A 24,351-nucleotide genomic window follows, 5' to 3' on the forward strand; every position below is an offset into this window, starting at 1 on the left:
TAGCAACTTGTCATCAGTTTTGTTTTGTTTTTTCAGTCATGATTTATGTTTATAATAACCTAGATATAATCTATGTAAACTAGATTAAAAAATCAAGTAATTTATTGCCTTTGTTTAAATGTTTTATTGCTTGTCTGCTAAATGTGAATGCACTGTGAATTTGTGCAGATAACAACAGCACTCTTATAGCCTTTACTAGCCATGTGCGGCCAACTACATTGCGCGTGTTAAAGTTGTCTGTGAAGGGCTCCCTGTTTAAATGCGGCTGCCAGTCGTGAACTGGGCCCTTCGTCGCACAGCATTATGATTTTTTTATAAGGGAAACAAAATTAGAAAAGAAAACCCTTGGATATTGATTCGATAGGAACGGCTTACTCGGAATCACTGTCCGAATCGTAATTATGTGGTGGTGTAGGAGCATTTCTCCTTCTGTCCGTTCACAGTCCGTCTCGTTTTCACGACGTTGTTGTTTCACTCACGATGTCTTCTCAACCTTTCTCCAATCTCGCAGGTTGCTTTGTGGCAATCCAAAGAGTAAGGCTATATACAGGAGCAATGGTTATAAAAGGGGGACACATAGGTAGCCAGGCTTTTTAAAGCATAAATAGGGATCACTTCACTGACATGTGAGCAAGTCACGGTACCACTGTTAGACGCGCAGCACTCGCCACCTACAACGTAACAATAATAATTTCTGGAACGTGTTGTTACGTTGTCATTCATTTTACCCTCTGTCTTTCCTTCATTCATATCTTACGTAGGCACGTACCTTTTATCTTCGGCAATCGCATTCTCTAACCAGGCCTCAAGAACTAACCAGCGTAACACTGTCCACCACCCCTTTCGTTATTCCGGCACATTGTTGACAGTCGTGAGTAACAACAACGTACTAAACTGGAAGGTGGTCTATGCATGCGTGGAATTCGTGGACAAACAAAGATCAAGATCTAAATGAAGATCTCTTTAGTTAATTTAAAGCACAACAATTTGTTTAGTTTGAATGTCTGTGTTTTGAGGTGTGACTGGAGTACACTACTACAGTCTTCAGTAGTATAAGCCTGGAGGAGATTAATGCAATGCCTATATTTTAGCTGTCTCTCTACTGCCATCTAGTGCTTCTTCTAATTCATTCGCGGACAAACAAAGATCAAGATCCAAATGAAGATTATATATAGAGATAGTTTAACTGGTTTGATTCCAAGGGTCAGTGTAAGGCTGTGTATATTCATTCAGGTGTTGATTGTTAACTGTAGAGGCTCAGTTGTCCTATGTTCACTGTATGTGTGACAACTCGTATAAAACGAAATTCTGTCTCAATTGTATTTGAGCCATATGCTTGTTTCTTGGCTAAGACTCCAGTGGACCTCTCCACTGCTTAGCAGTTAGTGGCTCACAAAACTGGATCAACAAATATAGATATAGCCAGGTTTGAAGATTCAATTGCATCATCTTTGCTGGAACATTTAAAGACTTGTATTACATTTGCATTACAGTCTAAAATGTGTTATGATGGGCAGGGTGGACAGAAAAAATGCAAAAGCTCCAGTTAAGCTGTAGAAAAAAAAATCTAAATCTGCACGAGTTGCAGGCCAAAAGACCACACAGGCCATAATGTTCTTAAATAATTCTTTAGAATCGCAAATATAATCACACTATGTACCTACATACAGTGAATAAAATTGTGAAAAGGTAATATCGGTTAAAAAAAATGACTGGTATACAAAGCAAGCAACTGAATGCACAGTATCATATGTGTCATATTAAATAAATGAAAACAGAAAATGAAATGGAATTGCAAATAATGGAAATGCTTATTTCAGGCTGAGAAGTAGTTGAGGTGTTACTTTGGAAAACTTTGACTTCAAGCATAATTGACATTGTTGTGGTGTGATTACTTCTGACTGTTGACTGACTGTTGTTTTCAGCAGTAGCCAAATTCACTTAATGCAAGTAATGCATTGATTCGTACAGAACTCCTGCTACATGAATACATAAATTGCAGCATGATCCAGTATGCAACATGAATAATATACACCAGCCAATAATAAGCTACAATTTAGAAGTGAAATACTATCTGATTAATATGGAGGTAATAGAAATACAGTAAAAGCTTGATTATGCGTTAGGGGTCGGGACAGAGGCGATAATAAATAACAGAAAAGACGGATAGCAGAATAGCTACTTTAAAAATGATATATAGTAGATTAGATTAGCGAATCTATTTATTTACAAAACAAAACTATATTAACAAAATATAGTGTTAACAAAATGAATAAGCAAATAGAATTCAGAGGCACTGGAGTTTCCTGTGTTTTACTTGGAGTCTTCATTCCGTAACAAACAGTGCCATGTCTTCTATGCCGTTATCTGGGTTACGGAGCACAACTCCAAAACAATAAAATAAATCAGTTTATTTCCTGCCACTTACATTCGTTTTTTCTCTATACCACAAACACTCTTGCTTTTTGTCTCCTCCAAACGTCCTTCCGCCGCACTTTTCTTTTCCTCCTAACTTCTCCTGTCACTCATCTCCTTACAGAACAGAAGCTCTTCACCCAGTCCCATCACTTACAACATTCATTCCACCCTCTCTGCTCCCATGCAGCACATCAGAAGCTGCCTGCATGTCACAGTATATTAAGAAAACATACTATAACAGAATTTAAAAAGAAAATTACATTACAGGAGAACAATAACTTTAATACAGAATAACATTACCGTTATTGGTTTCCATTTTCGACATGTTTTTCAATTTTGTCGGCTTCTATCTTTATATCGTTCACTGTTCTTCCTGCTCTGTAAATTGAAGCAACACTTGAAACACTTTCGCCATTTTTGTAAATGTTTAATAATTTCAGTTTTTATGACAATTGCAACACTACATTGTATAAGTTTATAACAATGTATAGTAGATTAATTATAACAAAAGAGAAAATTAACAAAATGCTATTAAAACTGAAGGTACATAACTGGCACTTTGTTGCTAGGGAAGAACACTACTGTAACGGCCGACCCCTTACCCAGCTGGCAGCTACACTACCAAGACCTGTGGCCTGGATGAATTACTGAGGTGAACTTACTGTACATATACCAAGCCGTACCCCAAACAAATAAGATTTTCCTCTCAATCAACAGTTAAACACAAGCTCACAAAAGCAGATATGTTAAATAGGCATATAAATATATAAAATGAAACACAATAACAAAAACAATAATGCAAATTCCCAACGTAGAAAATATATATTTATGTATATCCCTGCACTGAATCAGAAACATGAAAACACCATATATACAATAACAAACCCTTCCTTGCCCCTGCAACATACACTCACCTAAAGGATTATTAAGAACACCATACTAATACGGTGTTTGACCCCCTTTCGCCTTCAGAACTGCCTTAATTCTACATGGCATTGATTCAACAAGGTGCTGAAAGCATTCTTTAGAAATGTTGGCCCATATTGATAGGATACCATCTTGCTGTTGATGGAGATTTGTAGGATGCACATCCAGGGCACGAAGCTCCCGTTCCACCACATCCCAAAGATGCTCTATTGGGTTGAGATCTGGTGACTGTGGGGGCCATTTTAGTACAGTGAACTCATTGTCATGTCCAAGAAACCAATTTGAAATGATTCGAGCTTTGTGACATGGTGCATTATCCTGCTGGAAGTAGCCATCAGAGGATGGGTACATGGTGGTCATGAAGGGATGGACATGGTCAGAAACAATGCTCAGGTAGCCCGTGGCATTTAAACGATGCCCAATTGGCACTAAGGGGCCTAAAGTGTGCCAAGAAAACATCCCCCACACCATTACACCACCACCACCAGCCTACACAGTGGTAACAAGGCATGATGGATCCATGTTCTCATTCTGTTTACGCCAAACTCTGACTGTACCATTTGAATGTCTCAACAGAAATCGAGACTCATCAGACCAGGCAACATTTTTCCAGTCTTCAACTGTCCAATTTTGGTGAGCTTGTGCAAATTGTAGCCTCTTTTTCCTATTTGTAGTGGAGATGAGTGGTACCCGGTGGGGTCTTCTGCTGTTGTAGCCCATCCACCTCAAGGTTGTGCGTGTTGTGGCTTCACAAATGCTTTACTGCATACCTCGGTTGTAACGAGTGGTTATTTCAGTCAGTTGCTCTTCTATCAGCTTGAATCAGTCGGCCCATTCTCCTCTGACCTCTAGCATCAACAAGGCATTTTCTCCCACAGGACTGCCGCATACTGGATGTTTTTCCCTTTTCACACCATTCTTTGTAAACCCTAGAAATGGTTGTGCGTGAAAATCCCAGTAACTGAGCAGACTGTGAAATACTCAGACAGGCCCGTCTGGCACCAACAACCATGCCACGCTCAAAATTGCTTAAATCACCTTTCTTTCCCATTCTGACATTCAGTTTGGAGTTCAGGAGATTGTCTTGACCAGGACCACACCCCTAAATGCATTGAAGCAACTGCCATGTGATTGGTTGATTAGATAATTGCATTAATGAGAAATTGAACAGGTGTTCCTAATAATCCTTTAGGTGAGTGTATAACAAACACAAAACACAAATAACAATAATGAATGAATACTGAAATGGCAATGAACGTGAACTTTAGTTCAGGTAAATTACTGTCCTGAATACAGATGACTCATCAAGAAAAAATGGATGCGTTTGAATCTCCTGAATAAATAGAGCCATCTCACCCTGCTTCCTCGGCATATGGTGGATAATGAAGTCCAGCACCAGGGTTTCTGGTGATGATTGAGCTGTAGTGAATCCGGCGGAATGAGAAACAAACTGGGTACAAGGCACGATGTGAAAAATAGCAGGTAATGATGATCTGTTGTTGTTGAATGAGAACTCTATCTTTCTCCTTCCTCCTTTTTTCCTCTTTTCATCCTGATCATTTAAATAGTAATGAGCCGGATGTAACTGAATGTGAACATGTGCTGCCGTTTCTCTTTATTTACGGGGACAACATTCGGTGACGTACACATAACGAACAGTAAACGGGACGATGGAAACAACACGCACTTAGCACATATATCGAATACCCTATTACTATGTAGCCCCGCTACATTACACACTAGCACAATGGAAAGTTGTTCCAATGTGCAAAGCTCACAGCATACTGCTCAGCAGTAGTAGTACAAGGATAGGTAGGCGCTGGCGTGCGCAATGTTTTGTTTTTTTTTTTTTTTTGGCCCTGACGGTTAACGGAGACTGGCAGTAGACTGGCAAATAATTAAGGTTTTACGACCAAGTAAGTACTTACAGTATGTAAGGCAATACATTAGAACTGTTCGTGCAGATTCTCATTCTTACAGCGCCCTGTAGGTGAAGCTTTTCCGGCTTCTTTATGAGATAACTTTGTCATGTTTGCTTTATTTTCTGTAGCCTGGAACAAAAGAACCTTGCACTGGAAACAGAAATGACATCATTACATGAAGAACTCGACCAGGAAAGAAAAAAGTACACTATGGTGGAAATAAAAATGAGGAATGCTGAGAGAGCAAAAGACGATGCAGAAAAGAGAAATGAAATGTTGCAAAAAGAAATGGAGCAGTTTTTCTCCACATTTGGGGAACTAACAGTGGAGCCAAGAAGGCCAGAAAGAGGAAACACCATATGGATTCAGTGAACTTGAAATGTCTGTAAAGGACGGTTACATAATGAAGAAGGAGAATTCAGGTGGCTGGTCACCTGGCCGAGGCAAGCACTCACTCTACTTATTATAGATGATAAACAAACCAACATTTCTTGCCAGTACTTTTATTGTGTATGTACCAAATATATAATCTAGGAAATCAAATGATGTTATGGTTTAGTGTTATTGCTGGCGTTGTACATAGATAATGTATCAGAAATAAGAAATATTTTATTGCAAGTCTTGTATTTAAAAGAAATATATATATATATATATGTATAATGTTGCATTTTAAGCTTTATATCAAAGCTTTTTCTTGCACTTAAAATGAAGTTGTTTTTTTTATTTGCTGTTTCTTTAAATTTTTCCTTTATTTGCATTTGCATGGTGACATTTGTTATTTTGGTTATTTTAACTCACTATTTTTTCAGTTTTATTTGAAGGTGATCAAAATACATTTGCAATGTTATTAATAATGTGCCATTGGACTTGTCTTTGACCAAAACACCCTTGTAAATATTTTGTAAAACATAAAAGAAACATCTACTTTGCTTCTTTGATCTTGCTGTTCTTTTGTGTGTGTGTGTGTGAAAATTGTACTCATAAAATCTCATTGGTGAGGTGAATGGCACAGGATCACAACGCGATGTGCAGCTCCCTCACGTATTCTGGAGATTAGGTTCAAATTCTGGCACAGTGACAGTGACAGTGTGGAGTTCGAATGCTCCGTGTGTGTGCGTGTGTGTGATTCTCTGGGTTTTCCTCCTACATAATAAAGATGTGCAGCTACATTTGCTCAGTGTATGTGTATGAGTGTGTCACGCAGTGGTTTAGTGCCCAGCTAGAGTGGGTTCTTGCCTTCTACCCAGTGCTTTAGAACTAGCAGGGGCCCTAGAGATTTGACAAAGAGAGCACAAAATTGAATGGATTAGCTGATGTTTCGTCAGGCAGTGTTAGTGATGGCTGTTCCTTGTAACTGTTACAAGTAGTAGCAGAACATATCACCTAGATTGCAGTAGCACCATGGCTATTGAATACTAAATATACAGTTGTGCTTGAAAGTTTGTGAACCCTTTAGAATTGTCTATATTTCTGTATAAATATGAACTAAAACATCATCAGATTTTCACTCAAGTCCTAAAAGTAGATAAAGAGAAACCAGTTAAACAAATGAGACAAAAATATTATACTTGGTCATTTATTTATTAAGGAAAATGATCGAATATTACATATTTGTGAGTGGCAAAAGTTTGTGAACCTTTGTTTTCAGTATCTGGTGTGATCACACCTTTGCAGCAATAACTGCAACTAAACATTTCCGGTAACTTTTGATCATTCCTGCACACCGGCTTGGAGGAATTTTAGCCCATTCCTCCGTACAGAACAGCTTCAACTCTGGGATGTTGGTGGGTTTCCTCACATTAACTGCTCGCTTCAGGTCCTTCCACAACATTTCGATTGGATTAAGGTCAGGACTTTGACTTGGCCATTCTAAAACATTAACTTTATTCTTCCTTAACCATTCTTTGGTGGAACGACTTGTGTGCTTAGGGTCGTTGTCTTAATGCATGACCCACCTTCTCTTCAGATTCAGATCATGGACAGATGTCCTGACATTTTCATTTTCCTTTAGAATTCTCTGATATAATTCAGAATTCATTGTTCCATCAATGAAGGCAAGCTGTCCTGGCCCAATGCGGCAAAATAGGCCCAAACCATGATATTACCACCACCATGTTGCACAGATGGGATAAGGTTCTTGTGGTGGTATGCAGTGTTTTCCTTTCTCTAAACATAACGCTTTTCATTTAAACCAAAAAGTTCTATTTTGGTCTCATCCGTCCACAAAACATTCTTCCAATAGCCTTCTGGTTTGTCCACATGATCTTTAGCAAACTGCAGACAAGCAGCAATGTTTTTTTGGAGAGCAGTGGCTTTCTCCTTGCAACCCTGCCATGCACACCATTGTTGTTCAGTGTTCTCCTGATGGTGGACTCATGAACATGAACATTAGTCAATGTGAGAGAGGCCTTCAGTTGCTTAGAAATTATCCTGGGGTCCTTTGTGACCTCGCCGACTATTACACGCCTTGCTCTTTGAGTGATCTTTGTTGGTCGACCACTCCTTTGGAGGGTAACAATGGTCTTGAATTTCCTCCATTTGTACACAATCTGTCTGACTGTGGATTGGTGGAGTCCAAACTCTTTAGAGATGGTTTTGTAACCTTTTCCAGCCTGATGAGCATCAACAACTCTTTTTCTGAGGTCCTCAGAAATCTCCTTTGTTCGTGCCATGATACACTTCCACAAACATGTGTTGTGAAGAGCAGACTTGGATAGGTCCCTGTTCTTTAAACAATACAGGGTGCCCACTCACACCTGTCATCCCATTGATTGAAAACACCTGACTCTAATTTCACCTTCAAACTAACTTCTAATCCTAGAGGTTCACATACTTTTGCCACTCACAAATATGTAATATTCAATCATTTTCCTCAATAAATAAATGACCAAGTATAATATTTTTGTCTCATTTGTTTAACTGGTTTCTCTTTATCTGCTTTTAGGACTTGAGTGAAAATCTGATGATGTTTTAGGTCATATTTATACAGAAATATAGAAAATTCTAAGGGGTTCACAAAGTTTCAAGCATGACTGTAAAATCATAAAACCTTTCCATTAATATGACCGTCTACTCTACTGAAAAGGGCTGGCCTTCCCAAACTGTATGTGAAGAAAAATTTAAACAACATTGAGCAGCTTTGACTGCAGTTTGGTTGCTGGCTTGGACTTTGCATATGTTCTCGTTTTTGATGCTTTCTTTATTGTCAAATAGGTGTTTTATTTATAACTTCATTTGTCTAAATTCACAAATTCTAATAACCATATTTTATGTGCTTCTGATTTACTATGATATTTCATAGATTGATTTGAAGTGTCAACTGATTCAATTAAGAAAGGCAAAGCACTCACCCTTGTATACAGTTTACTCTTCTCTTTGTAAATATAAAAACATTATAGGTGAGGGCACGGATGTAGATTGACTGGTAAAGCGAGACTTTTGTCTTTAGGTTCTGCTTCTGCTTCACCACCATGGACCAGTACAACACCTGAAGAAAGGGCAGCTGTTTACCACTTTCCTGGAGAGACAAATCTAACCTGTTCTGAGAAAGGACCAAAATCTGGAAGGGTTGTTCCTCATCCCTGCCACTTCACAGTCAGCAGTGAAATGCTCGAGTGCTTGCTGAAGGTCAGAGTCAGATTAGGCAAAGAAGACAATATCATCTGCATAAAGCAACGATGCTGACCCAACAAGGAATGAACAATATAACCTCTGCACCCATTAATTGCAATCGGAAACAGAGCTGGAGGTGGCAGAGTTAAAGATGCTAAAATTTGCATTGGTGTGACCAGGATGGACAGGATTAGAAATGAGGACATTAGAGGGTCAGCTCAAGTTGGACGGTTAGGAGACAAAGTCAGAGAGGCGAGATTGCGTTGGTTTGGACATGTGCAGAGGAGAGATGCTGAGTATATTGGGAGAAGGATGCTAAGGATAGAGCTGCCAGGCAAGAGAAAAAGAGTAAGGCCTAAGAGAAGGTTTATTGATGTGGTAAGAGAGGACATGCAGGTGATGGGTGTAACAGAACAAGATGCAAAGGACAGAAAGATATGGAAGAAGATGATCCGAGGTGGCAACCCCTAACAGGAGCAGCTGGAAGAAGAAGACAGACAAACTCACTTTAAGCTTTCATCACAAACTATATTTGTTTGCATCAAAATCAACAGCATCAAGTACAAAGTGATACATAGAATTACTCGATCTCCACATGGTTCTAGTAATAACAGCAAGACGCTAGTTAACACTTCCAACTGTGAAAGAAAAATGAACTGCTTTCAAGCTACTATGGGTTAAAAGCTGACAAAGCTGTTTTGCTATAACGGCAGGTTATTCATACAGACGTCTGTGATAAGACAGGGTGCAATAAGCTGCCCGAGGACAACTTCATCTTTAGGAACGCTTCTGTTAGACACAGGAAAGATGGTCTTTTCTTCTTTAGGGCCCATCTGACACGTACACAAATCACAAACGGGTGGCTGATTTACTGAAATGCTTAAATAAACTACATATTTATAAGTAAGGGGAAAGGGCGAGGCAGGAAAAACAATATAAAGCCAACCGAAAAGACGAATCGGCGCTCTTCTGCCTTGAAACGCATGAATCCATGTACTCATCTATGAATGAATAAAAGCTGATTGATTGAACTATTCCTGTCTTCCTCAGAGGTTTCTTCCAAACTCCATTCCTTAGTTCCAGATTTTGTGTTCTCAATTAAAATGAAGAATAGGACACTCTGGCTCGGACAGTAACATGGTCTCATCTTCGGTAGCAGGGTATGCTGACATTTTGCAGTTTCTCAAAGTACGTTGACAGTACGTACAAACAATAAATTGAAGAAAATCTTACAGGACATCACCATTCCTCAGCACACTCGCACCACACAATGCTGAAGATTAGTGTCCTGGGACGTAAAGCTCAAAAACAACCTGAGTATGCAAAACACCCTAAAATCCAACTCTCCCGGCATGTACTCAACTCCTGTTCAGCTTGGCCAAACTCAGGCTTAAGGCCTATCCCTTGACGTCTGTCATCTAAACTCTCCCAGCTACAAAGATAAGGAGCTGTTGACACTTCTTTCTATTTCTTTCACTTCCTTTACAAAATAATGTACACTGCTCAAAAAACTAAGGGAATACTTAGTCATCAAAGTCTAACACCCAGTCAGTGAAGCTTCAGGGATATCAGTCTGTCCAGTTAGGGAACATCAGCAATTGTGAATCAGCTTCACCTGCTTTGGTGCAAATGAAAGTGATATCAGGTGCACTGGGGAGGCAACAGCAAGACAACCCCAAAAAAGGCAATGATTTTAAAGGTGGTGGCCACAGACGATTGCCCTCTCCTTATCCTTCCTGAATGATTCTTTGATTGTTTTGCATTTTGCTAGTGCCCTTGTCACTACTGGTAGCATGAGGCGGTACCTGCAGCCGATTCAGGTTCCACGAGTAGTCCAGCTCCTCCAGGACGGTACATTCATACGTTTCATCGCAAGAAGGATTGCTGTGTCTCCCAGCACAGTCTCAAGGGCATGGAGGAGAAACCAGAAGATGGACCTTTACACAAGGAGAGATGGACAGGACTGTAGAAGGGCATCAACCCAGCAGCTGAACCGGTATCTACTCATTTGTGTGAGAACAGAGCACTGCTAGAAGCCTACAGCTGAATGACCTACTACTAGTCAGAAACACTCCATGAGGGTGGCATGAGGGCCCGACATCCTTTACTGGGAACTGTGTTCACAGCCCATCACCACGCAGCTCAATTGACATTCGCCAGAGAATACATAATAGGCAGCTCCGCCATTACTGCTCCGCTCTCTTCACAAAGCAGGTTTACACTGAGCACGTTTGACAGACGTGAAAGAGTCTAGAGATGTCATGGGGAATGTTACGCAGCCTGCAACATCATCCAACGTGACCAGTTTGGTAGTGGGCCAGGGATGGTCTGGGGAGGCATATCCTTGGAGGGTTGCACAGACCTCCAATATCTAACCAATGGTACCCTAACTACTGTAGGATACCAGGATGAAATCCTCAGAGCCATTATCAGACCTTACACTGGTGCAGTGGTGCAGGACAATGCCCAGCCTCACGTGTTCAGAGTGGGAAGGCAGTACCTGGATGACAAACACCTTGATGCCATTGACGTTCTCCACAGCTGAATCCAATTGACAACCTCTGGGACGTCGGTGCATCTGACACTGCCAAGTAGCTCCATAGACTGTCCAGGAGCTCACTGATGCCCTGATCCAGTTAGGGAGGAGATCCGCTGTCTCAGCACACACTGCTGAGTTACATTATGAGTCGCTGTGATGAAGTTCACGCAAGTTGGATCAGCCTGTGATTTCAGTTTTCAGTGGGATGTCAAATCCAGCCCTCAATGGGTTAGTAATTTTGGTTTCTATTGACCGATGTTACAACATTTTGTTCTCAACGAATTACACAGTATTTCTCAGTAAAGATTTTCCACTTGAATATTTTATTCATCCATTTTTAAGTGTTCTCTTAATTTTATTGCTTCTAGTGGCTCATCTTGAGCAAGCTGAACCTTTCCATTTTGGCAACACATTCTTATGCTTTCACCATTAAAATACGGCATTATGGTGATCACATTAGTGATCAAACATTCTTAAGTAGTGCCCTCCAAACAAACAACACTCCAAAGATGTAAAAGGATTGCACAAGGTTTGGAAATTTCAAGTAATTGATCATCTTGTTGTTTGTCATCATACATTTCTCTCTTGTCTTCGTTCTTACATTCTGCATTCTGGACTTTGTCTTACATGTCGATGAGCCATCGCGTTTATCTGCCACTCTTACTCTGTATTCCGGATTACTTCACGCTTGTCTGTGTGTTTCAGCATCTTGTCTTCTTATTGTCGCTCAGTCTTGGTCACATAAGTGCCTTCTGTGGTTTGCTTGATGATTAGTAGATGTTGATGTTCTTCTTCTACTATTTCTTCAAGCCATTATGGTGTTTAGCAGTTGGTCTTGTGATCTCTTTGCTGTAAAACATACAAACACAGCCAAATTAATAAAGTTTAATGTTTCACATTCAATAAATACAATAAACTAATAAACAGGATGTTGTTTTTATAAACACTTTGTTTTCAGACAGTAAAGTAAGGAGCCTTTCGAGTTACACGGGGGTTACAAGACACACCAAAGGGCCACAACAGTAACAACAGTAATCTCTCAGCCAGTTGTGAACACGTATCTTCTTGAATGTCAGCATACATTACTCGGCCCTTCTTATTCTTGCATTCTGTATCCTGCACTTGAAAATCAGCAGATGTTGCTGCTCTTCTTCTTCTTATGATGTTTTTTGTCACATTATCAGACTGTGCAAATTGCTTGATGCTCAGAAGATGTTCCTGCTCTTTTTTCTGTATTTCATGCCACGGGTTTTATGTTCACTTTGAATAAACTGCTACCTCAATTTTTTTAAATTTCCAGAATGTATCATAAGCTTTCGATTAAGACCAGGATCGACATTCAAGTTCCAGCAGTTTGTGGGTAATCGTGAGACAGACGGACAAACCTTAGCATTTTATATATATATATATACACTCTCTGGCCACTTTATTGGGTACACCTGTTCAACTGCTTGTTAACACAAATATCTAATCAGCCAATCACATGGCAGCAACTAAATACATGTAAGCATGTGGACATTGTCAAGATGACCTGTTGAAGTTCAACCTGAACAACAAAATGGGAAAGAATGGTGATTTAAGTGACTTTGAATGTGGCATGGTTGTTGGTGCCAAACAGGCTGGTCTGAGTATGTCAGAATCTGCTGATCTACTGGGATTTTACATGCACAATCATCTCTAGGGAAAATAACCAGTGAGCGGCAGTACTCTAGGAAAAAATGCCTTGTTGATTCCAGAGGTCAAAGGAGAATGGCCAGACTTGTTCAAGCTGATAGAAAGGTGACAGTAACTCACATAACCACTCATTACAACCAAGGCATACAGAAGAGCATCTCTGAATGCACAACACATCAAACCTTGAAGCAGAGGGGCTACAGCAGCAGGAGACCACACCGGGTGCCACTCCTGTCAGCCAAGAACAAGCAACTGAGGCTACAATTCACAAAAATTTGACAATAGAAGATTGGAAGAAAGTGACGTTCGAATGGTAAGGACAGAATTTGGCGTCAACAACATGAAAGCATAGATCCATCCTGCCTTGTATCAATGATTCATGCTGGTAGTGGTGGTGGTGTAATGGCGTGGGGGATATTTTCTTGACACACTTTGGCCCCCTTAGTACCATTTGAGTATCATTTAAATGTCACAGTCTACCTGAGTATTGTTGCGGACCACGTCCGTCATTTTATGACCGCAGTGTACCCATCTTCTGATGGCTAATACATCATGTCACAAAGCTCAAATCATCCCCAGATGGTTTCTTGACCATGGCAATGAGTTCACTGTACTCACATGGTCTCCACAGTCACCAGATCTCAGTCCAAAAGAGCAACTTTGGGAGATTCACATCATGGATGGGCAGCTGGCAAATCTGCAGCAACTGCCACAATTTGGACCGCAAAGAATTAATGCAGTTCTGAAGGGATAGATAGATAGATAGATAGATAGATAGATAGATAGATAGATAGATAGATAGAATTCATGTATTTTTAATGATCAAATGACCAAACTTATAATCAAAATCAATAATCAAATTAATGTGAGCCCAGCCTTTGTTTATGTCGAGTTTACTTGTTCTCCCCTTGTCAGTCTTCCGCTACTTAATATTTCTCTCAACAAGCCAAAGATGCGCTGATTCGATACTCTGACTTGGTTTTGTGAACGAGGGTCTGTGCGCTCATAATGTACTTCATTCAACTCCAGATCCCACTTTGCACCCGATTATGTCAGGTTAGGCTGTGGCCATTACACCTCTGGGCAGAATTAAGTACGTCTAAAAACGACAGGATGCTGTGATATTAATGTCTGCCCATGCAGAGCCTCACAATTTGCACTCTTGACAAAAACGTATGTTAAAGGAATCACCATTCACAAAGTGGTAAGCATCCATCCATCCATTTTCTAACCCGCTGAATCCGAATACAGGGTCACGGGGGTCTGCTGGAGCCAATCCCAGCCAACACAGGGCACAAGGCAGGAACAAATCCGGGCAGGGTGCCAACCTACCGCAGGACACACACAAACACACACCAAGCACACACTAGGGCCAATTTAGAATTGCCAATCCACCTAACCTGCATGTCTTTGGATTGTGGGAGGAAACCGGAGCGCCCGGAGGAAACCCACGCAGACACGGGAGAACATGCAAACTCCACGCAGGGAGGACCCGGAAGCGAACCCGGGTCTCCTAACTGCGAGGCAGCAGCGCTACCACTGCGCCACCGTGCCGCCCCAAGTGGTAAGCACCTTTTATTTATTTTTTGAGCAAGTTCTGTGTCTTCCTGTCAGTTCACCAAAGAAAAGAAAAAGAAACAAATGAAGAAATCCAAGTAGCATATTTGTTTTTTCAAATGGAAATCAGTCATTCAATTAATGTAACATCATTAAGAAAAACCAGACATTGCTAAAAACACGGGTGTAGATTTCCTTAAGTTAAACATAAAAACATATGAAAGGCTTTTTACCAGAACAGGCCATTCAGCCCACGCAGTTCACTGGGTATTCACCTCACACTTTGCTTCACATTGAATCTTGAAGGTCCTCAGGGTGGTAATTTCAGGAACTTACAATTGGCTACAATTCCCAATATGAAAATGGATTTTCTCCTAAGGAATTTCTTCAAAGATCCTTTCAAGGCCTACCTTGCAATAAGTCAGATCAAAATCGCTAGCCGGGAGACCTCACCATGGACTCTCGTAGTGAAGATCAGTGCTCAGATATAATTTGGCAAGTCTGTAAAGAGGCAGACATAAAAGTCGCCCAGTAATAAGTCAGACGACTGTGTCTGTGGGACCCTAAAATATGATTCGACATTGGCAATGGACGGGAATTGAGATTTGATGGGAGTGTAGGTATGTGTGTTTAAATACAGAAATAAAAAGTTTAAAATTATCTGCACACTGAGAAGGTAAAAAGGTTAATTACACAATGTTTTGGCTGTAACACCCTCATCAGGTGTGCAAATGAAAAGGAGAGAGCAGGTAATGTACATAGGAGGGCAAACAAAGCCAGGTACAGATGAAAGGATGTGATGCCCGGGTTATCTGCAGCTGGCATCACTGCCTTGATCCTGAGACGTCAGGGTGGACTGAGGACTCATACACGTTGCAAATGATACCGCAATAGGGCTTTGTTCGTTTATTCTATACAAAGTCATTCCTAATAAATGAATCAATAAATAATCCATTAAAACTGTGTCTATGGTGGATGTTAAAAGCTCATTAATAATTACATTCAAAACAGATTCAAATCTGGCTAAAACACAGTCAGGATTTTCTTCTTTAAAACCAGCACTGAGCATCGGGGCCACCATCAAAACCACTCAACAAGGTCTGCTCAGCCAGCAGTGTCACCTGCCGACAAGCACCTTGTGTCCCAACCACCTCTACTGGTCTCCGCTGGGGTGCCCCATGCCTGGCTCTATCATCCCTCCACCAGTAACAGGTGTCTGCTAGATGATCCTCAGAGCTCTTTGGTCACTCCTGCTCTCGAATGTTTAGCTGGAGAGGCCTTGCCCCGTGATTGCTATTTGGTTGCTCCTGTGGGGCAGCTGGCCTCTACACAATTGCAGCAGCCCTGTCTCAATCCTGCCACTCTCTTCTTTCTCATTCCTTCCTTCCTTCCTTCTTAACCTTTTTATCTTTTTTTCACCTTTATTTTTTTCCTGATCGTCACTCTCTCCTAATCAGTCTCGGTGGGTTCGGAGCTCAAATTACAATCCAATGTAAAACAACTGATCAGTTAAACAATCAGCGTACCTCCATACCAAGCAACCTACGGTAGCCCAACTCCTCAGCTGCACCCGCACCCACCTAGCCCGGGTGACAATAGCAGTCTGCCATGGAACCCTAATGTGCATCACCACAAAGGAGAAAAGGTAAGAGTCAGTGAGAAAACACCACCATTAGGGAAGATGAAGGAAAAGATTCAAAGTTAGTTGACCATTAAGACCCTCAGAAATATGCAGTGCCAGGCTGAGAATGAGCTTAGCTCAAAAATGTCTCTGAAACCCTGTGGAAAAGCTCAAACAGAGAGATCAGGGTGACTACGATCAAGGGATGTGAAGTGTTCTGTGAAAGGTCTTTGACTTTAACGGCTGAAATGTGCTCCTTGACAACGTCTGCTCACCATCTCCGTTTCATCTACTGTATGAAGATGGCTGGAGACTTTGCTTAAACAAATGCAATAAATAAGATTTTTAGACTGGCAAGAGGCCGGTTATTTAGTATTGAATTTATGAGAGGGACAAGATACAAGGGTAACTTACAAAAATATATATAATGTATGTTTACCAAATATATATACTCACTGGCCACCTTGATTAGGTACACCTTGCTAGTACTGGATTTGACCCCCGTTGCCTTCAGAACTGCCTTAATTCTTTGTGGTATCAACAAGGTGCTGGAAACATTCCTCAGGGATTTTGGTCCATATTGGCATGACAGCACCAGCAAGTTTCTGTAGATTTGTTGGCTGCACATCCATGATGTGAATCTGCTGTTCCACCACAACGCAAAGGTGCTCAATTGGATTGAGATCCGGTGTATGTGGAGGCCATTTGAGTAAACTGAACTCACTATTATGTTGAAGAAACCAGTCTGAGATGATCTGAGCTTTGTGACATGGCACCTTATCCTAATGGAAGTAGCCATCGGAGGATGCGTACACTGTAGTCATAAAATGATTGACATGGTCAGCAACAATGCTCAGGTAGACTGTGACACTTAAATGATGTTCAATTGGTACAAAGGAGGCCAAAGTGTGTCAAGAAAATATCCCCCACACAACCACCATCAGCATGAACTGTTGATACAAAGTAGGATGGATCCATGCTTTCATGTTGTTCACACCAAATTCTGTCCTTATTATCCAAATGTCGCAACAGAAATCAAGACTTGGGCATGCTGGCACTAGGAACATTAAAACTAGCTAAAGATCTTATCCATCTTAACTAAATTAATTAATGAAAGATCACAATTCATAAATTATGTACTTTTCTCTATAGAAAAGATTTTTATATAGCTGTATTTCTATATAGCCATATATATATATACTAGCAAAATACCCGTGCTTCGCAGCGGAGAAGAAGTGTGTTAAAGAAGTAATGAAAAAGAAAAGGAAACATTTTAAAAATAACGAAACATGATTGACAATGTAATTGTTTTGTCATTGTCATGAGTGTTGCTGGCATATATATATATATATACATACATATCTACATATATACACACACTAATATACATACATCTATACTAATAAAAGGCAAAGCCCTCACTCACTCACTCACTGACTCATCACTAATTCTCCAACTTCCCGTGTAGGTAGAAGGCTGAAATTTGGCAGGCTTATTCCTTACAGCTTACTTACAAAAGTTAAGCAGGTTTCATTTCGAAATTCTACACATAACGGTCATAACGGTTGATAACAGTCGACAACGTCCGCCATGTTGAACTTTCTTATTTATGGCCCCATCTTCACGAAATTTGGTAGGTGGCTTCCCTGTGCTAACCGAAACCGATGTACGTACTTATTTCGATGGTATAACGCCACTGTCGGCCACCATATTGAACTTTCCAACGTCACTAATTCTCCAACTTCCCGTGTAGGTAGAAGGCTGACCCCATCTTCACGAAATTTGGTAGGTGCCTTCCCTGCGCTAACCAAAACCGATGTAAGTACTTATTTCGCTGGTATGACGCCACTGTCGGCCGCCATATTGAATTTTTACAAACGTCACTAATTCTCCAACTTCCCGTGTAGGTAGAAGGCTGAAATTTGGTACTTATTTTGATGGTATGATGCCACTGTCAGCCGCCATATTGAACTTTTTAACAGTCTTTGTTACTCATGGGCCCATCTTCAAGAAATTAGGTACGCAGGTTCCCAACGCTAACTGAATCCTACTTACGTACATATATACGTCCATAGCCTGCAGCTCAGTCACCGTGTGGCGGCATTGGGTCCCCATCCCAACGCCTCCCGTTGTTGGCTGCCTGCCTATATAAGGCCGTCCGTCGCTCCAGTCTCTACATTCCCTTCCTTGCTTCGCCACGGGATTCACGTCTCCCTGCTGATAACTGCAGCCTTTTTATTTAATTCATGGCTTCTCCGCTGTTTTATTGTTCATTTATTATGATTACAGTTATTGTGTAGGTATTTTAGACTTACTTCACATTGTTCAGGTACCCATTTCCTTTATCATTCCAACCGTACCCCCATTAACATGTCTATCGAGGTGATCACCATCGATCAAAGAACTGTCTCTTACCGAGTGGTTTCCATGCCCGGAGATGGCACCTATCTTTTACATTCTCTTACATATTGCACGGCCATATCAGGCTCACTCTTGATATCCGGAGGAACATTGTGTCTTATGTATTGAATGACTGGGACAGGTTCAAGGTGTGGACTGATGATGGTACAGGAGATAATTACACTACACAGGAGCACTAGAAGAGTGAAATGCTTAAGCCCTTCACCTATGGTTCTGCATGTGAGTTATTGGCTGCCGCTGAATTGTTCAGTTGTCGCTTTCAAGTGTATCGAAATGGACAAATATTTGACACCTTTCGACAAGACTAAAGACTAAATTCAACTTCCATTCCTACCAAAGATATTTCTGGCGACTAAATAGAACCTACTTATATCCAAATTCGAGCTATTGAGCTGTCGCCTGCCTGCCTGAATAAGTCACCCTTGCTTCGCTCTTACTTTTTTACTGTTCATTTAATCATGGCTAGTCGAGGAAAAATTATAACATGGAAGGAGGATTACACTGAGTATGGCTTTACCAAAACAATTATTGATGGCGAATAAAGTATCCATTATTCATAAAGCTTCAATTGGTGATCTGTTTTTCTGCGTTAACCTCATATTTTTTCATACTTCTTCTCAAACCAAGGGGGTGCGAGTAGTAGTTTTACTGTCAAATAATGCAAACAGTACGCGGCACGTGTTTCGCCCTAATTCTGGGCTCATCAGGTGTATACACTCATGTTGCATCAGGGTGTGTGGTCCGTTTATTTGACAGTATGTAGTGCGGGGTGTGTATATATATATATATATATATATATATATATATTACTTTTGAGAATGAGAATGCAACGTATAGTTTTGTCCAGGAGGAAAGCAATGTTGCCTCAAATCAATGGCAACCTTTTGTGGGGTGTGTCCCTGAGACTTATTAATTGTCATCGCGAAGCCGAGCCTTACTGGAAATTTGAGGCATTTGAATTGAAATGGGAGATCAGAGGGTATAACGGTGATGCCAGGAATACATTCAGAGTGTGGCGCTCTGCTGTTTTTTTGTGTAGCTGCCTTCACACAGCTTCTCCGCTGCTTTATAAACGAACGCCATAAAAGGCCATCGTTTCTCCTTGCTTCGCGGTTCTGTACTGTTTTATCGTTCATTTATTACGATTCTTATAGTTATTGTGTAGCTATTCGAGACTTACTTTACTGTTCAGGTACCCATTTCCTTTATTTAATCCGCGGCTTGTACGTTATTTTTTGCTCGATTATTACGATTATATAGATATTTATTGATGTCCTTCTTTAGCTGACTGCCTGCTCCGCTGGTTTTTTGTGAAACAGCCTTTACACAGCTTCTCCGCTGTTTTATAAACGAACGACATAAAAAGCCATCACCTTGTCAATTGTGTAATGTGTTTTTTGAACAGGTTTGATGCATGGAAGTAATCACTTGTACTGCGTTCAGTCAGTTCACGTGAGCTGCTCTCTTGTGTGATGTTGCGATGTCCACGGCTTTATTTAATGTTAGCTAAGACCCGGCACTTAAAAGTTTCTCACTACAGCAATTTTAACTCCGTTACAAAGTGATCCAAAGTCTCATTTATACCTCGTGTCTTCTCATTAAACTTGTATCTCGTGAATAAAGTATTCGGTGTTTTTCTTAAACGCTCTTTGGGAGCTCTTCCTTCTTTTCTACGTACTGCGGTCATAGTCAGTTCACGTGATTACGTGGGAGGGGTGATGATGTCACATGCAGCTCCGCCCCCCCACGGCCGTCGAGCTAACGTCCATTACAGTATATGGAGAAAAATAGGTTCCAGTTATGACCATTACGTGTAGAATTTCGAAATGAAACCTGCTTAACTTTTGTAAGTAAGCTGTAAAGAATGAGTCTGCCAAATTTCAGCCTTCTAACTACACGGGAAGTTGGAGAATTAGTGATGAGTGAGTGAGTCAGTCAGTGAGGGCTTTGCCTCTTATTAGTATAGATATATATATAGTAACTAAGCTTATTATAATTTTATGCTTAGTGTTGTTTGTTATTGTCCTTCATCTACATATATATATATATATAAACTGTATATACCTGTATATACACATACACACATATACACTTACTGGTCACTTAGGTATTTGGTACACCTTCCTATTATCCTGCTTGGACCCACTTTTGCCTCCAGAACTGCAGTAATTCTTTATGTCATAGATTCAACAAGGTGCTGGAAACATTCTTCAGGGATCTTGGTCCACATTGACATGATAGCATCACACAGTTGCTGCAGATTTATCAGCTGCACATGCTTGATGTGAATTTCTGATGCCTGTGGAGGCCAATTGAGTACAGCAAACTTTTTGTCATGTTCAAGAAACCAGTTTGACATGAATTGAACTTTGTGACATGGCACATTATCCTGCTGGAAGTAGCCATCAGAAGATGGGTGCACTGCGGTCTTAAAGGGATGGACATGGTCAGCAACAATACTCTGGTAGGCTGTGGCATTTAAACAATGCTCAACTGGTACTAAGGGGCCCAAAGTGTGCCAGGAAAATATCCCTCACACCATTACACCAGCTTGAACAGCTGATATAAGGCAGTATGGATTTATGCTTTCATGTTGTTGTTGCCAAATTCTGATCCTACCATAAAAATGTTGCAGCAAAAATCAATACATACCAGACCAGGAAATGTTTTTCCAGTCTTCTGTTGTCCAATTTTGGAGGGCCTGTGCAAATTTTAGCCTCAGTTGCTTTTTCTTAGCTGACAGGAGTAGCATCCGTTGTAGTCTCCTATTTTTGTAGACTATCTGCTTCAAGGTTCAATGTGTTGTGCGTTCAGAGATAGTTTCTGAAACACTCAAAACAGTCCATCTGACAGTAAGAATCATGCCACGTTCAAAGTCACTTAAATTACCCTTCTTCACCATTCTGATGCTCAGTTTGAACTTCAGCAGGTCATCTTGACAATATCTATATGCCTAAATTCATTGAGGTGCTGCCATGTGGTTGACTGAGCAGTCGAACAGGTGTACCTAATAAAGTGGCTGGTGAGTGTATAATGTATGCTTACAAAAATGAGCAGTAGCATATTTCAAGACAGCTGAAGATGAACCGTATTATGTATACTTGCCAAAATATACACAGTGTCAGAACATTTTGGGAGAAATTTCAAAGTTTTCCACTACAACTGTACAATGACAGAAAATTCTCATTTTTATAGTAAAGATTAAATTCTTAAAATATTGGTAGACACGTGCAGCACTCTAAAACTCTGAGAATGTAATGAGGGTCCATAGACATCAGCCAATTGTTTGCTGTCAGCTGTTGACTAAGTTATGGAAATTTTCAGACAGGTTACTGTAGATAGATAGATAGATAGATAGATAGATAGATAGATAGATAGATAGATAGATAGATAGATACTATGTCCCTAAGAGGATATTAAAATTTTACAGAAGCTCCAAGAAATAAATAAATCCATCCATCCATTATCCAACCCGTTATATCCTAACTACAGGGTCACGGAGGTCGTCTGGAGCCAATCCCACCCAACACAGGGCGCAAGGCAGGAAAACAAACCCTGGGCAGGGTGCCAGCCCACCGCTGAAATAAATAAATAAATAAATAAAAACAAAGGGCTGACTCTGTCTGAGATGACAAAACACAGCCACTGGTCCAAGAAGCATTTCAGGGACGACACGCCTGGACTTAAATTAAGGTTTAAGATGTCTCTCTGCTGCTCATTGCAGACATGTATGCTGTCTGTTTCTGCCATTGCACCCGAGGGCCATGACAGGCCACATTGGGTCAGAGATCAATCAACATACAAACCTGGTACCCTAAGCAAGATGAACCGATTATTATCCAGGTATTTTACCAACACTCATTTTTACTCTGCTCATATTCTGTGCACTATTGGAAATCTTAAATTAATCCATGGATGAGTAACAATTGTCTGTTCTGGCACTGCGTGGGGTTATAGTAAAAGAAACCAGGTTGGGGTGGTATTGAACTACAGTAGAACATATGAGGCCTATATTTGGAGTATTTTGTTCAGGTCTTCATAATAAGGAGTCTGAAAGGAAAAATAGGGTCACCCTACCACAACAAAACACAATTCATTCCCTGTTTCAGTCTGCTCTCCGACTGCCTGTCAATTTCCATTCTGTGGCAGAATAATTACTCCTCTGACGCAATGTGTTATGCCAGGCAAAAATGAGGTAAATTGAGGGTTAAGGATGAGGAAATGGACAGATTCAAAGCTTGGCCCATTAGGACAAAAGCTATGGCAAGCTTTTAAGCCAGAACATAATATAAAAATAAAAAGACAAAGGAACACATGGAGCCAAATAATCAATTACACCATGGAATGTTCGTTTAATTAACACAATTTTTTTTATTATTTATTAATGGTAAAATTTGGCCTTCAGGTTTGTTACTATAAGTTTTGTGGTGGATTGACAGAGCCCTTACCTGGACGGGTCACCTATAAACTGGAAGGACTGGGGGAGACAGCAGGCAGAGCATTATCTCCCCTGGAGGGCTAGATGACAGATCCACTGGGTTACAGAGGTGCCTCAGATTCCCACAGGGCTTCATGGGAGTTGCAGTTCAGTACAGTTCTGTTGGATTCCATGGGTTCCACCAGGGAGTGAGTGCTACAAAGACTGTGCAGCCCTACTTTGTCAGACTTCCACCTCCCCCAGAAGTGCGTCCAGACCGTACTAACGGACCACTGGAAATACTTCCAGGTTCAGGATTAAAGAAGCCTGGTGCCACTGCTCCAGGAGCCAGAGTTGGGAGGAAGAGGGACAAAGCTTGTTGGAGGAGGAGGAGGATGAGAGAGAGAGAGAGAGAGAGAGAGAGAGAGAGAGAGAGGAAAAAAGAAGAGTGCTGTTTAATAGTGCTTTATCAACTGTGTTTGGTAAATTATTGTGCTGTGAAGGGAGAAATGAGGGAAGCGTTTCCCACAGAATAAAACCTGTGCTACGCTTGTGAACTTGTGTCTGCGTCTGTCAGTGTTGAGTTTGTGGAGCTGGTATGCCCCCTGAAGACCACAGTTTATATACAGTATATAAAGTTCATGTCCACCAAGTAAAGGTCACAGATTTGTTTTTTTCTGAAGATGATCTTAATCACAGTCAGATAAAAAGGTGAGCGTAACTCCATGTAGGAGTTCATTTGTCAGGTGCTGTGCAGATGGCAGGATGCTCTTCCTTTGCTGGTGAAGAAAACTCATCCAGCCACACTGCTGTGATTTTGTGGAAGGTACAGTATAGTTGTTAGTTTTTTTTCTTTTGTAATTTAGATTTTTATAACGCTTGCCTTCATAATTTACATCGAATGAAAACTTTTGCAGACATTAAATAAAACAGAGATGGAGTGTGATAGCACACTGTTCTCCATTTCCATATGACCACCTAACTGTTCTAAAGTGGACACCACATTACATCTCCTTCGTTTTAATTGAAAAGCAGCCGGCAAAACGTTGATGTTAGCTGCAGATTTTACTCTAAAAGGATGTGAGATCTGCTTATCCCCTCAGAAATACATCTGAACGAGTGAAATAAAACACAAAATTGAGATTCATTTACAAGACTTACAAGTTACGCCTGAAGTTTCCGAATTGCACTCCCTGTACAGTCTGCCAGAAAGTGCAGCCGCTGCAGTAATGAAGACTCTAAG

General features: G+C 40.7%; 1 protein-coding gene across 5 annotated transcripts in view; it reads left to right on the forward strand.

Annotated features, from left to right (window-relative positions):
* arhgap24 (Rho GTPase activating protein 24) overlaps nucleotides 1-6,196 on the forward strand; it is a 545,551-nt gene extending 539,355 nt beyond the window's left edge. For all 5 annotated transcript variants that reach the window (XM_039750801.1, XM_039750802.1, XM_039750803.1 and 2 more), the window contains one exon: nucleotides 5,396-6,196. In XM_039750801.1, coding sequence (XP_039606735.1) covers nucleotides 5,396-5,639 — 244 coding nt within the window. In that variant the 3' untranslated portion in view covers nucleotides 5,640-6,196. The remainder of the gene's footprint in view (nucleotides 1-5,395) is intronic.
* Nucleotides 6,197-24,351: the final 18,155 nt, after the last annotated feature.

Source organism: Polypterus senegalus, chromosome 4 (genome assembly GCF_016835505.1).
Source record: "Polypterus senegalus isolate Bchr_013 chromosome 4, ASM1683550v1, whole genome shotgun sequence".
NCBI lineage: Eukaryota > Metazoa > Chordata > Cladistia > Polypteriformes > Polypteridae > Polypterus > Polypterus senegalus.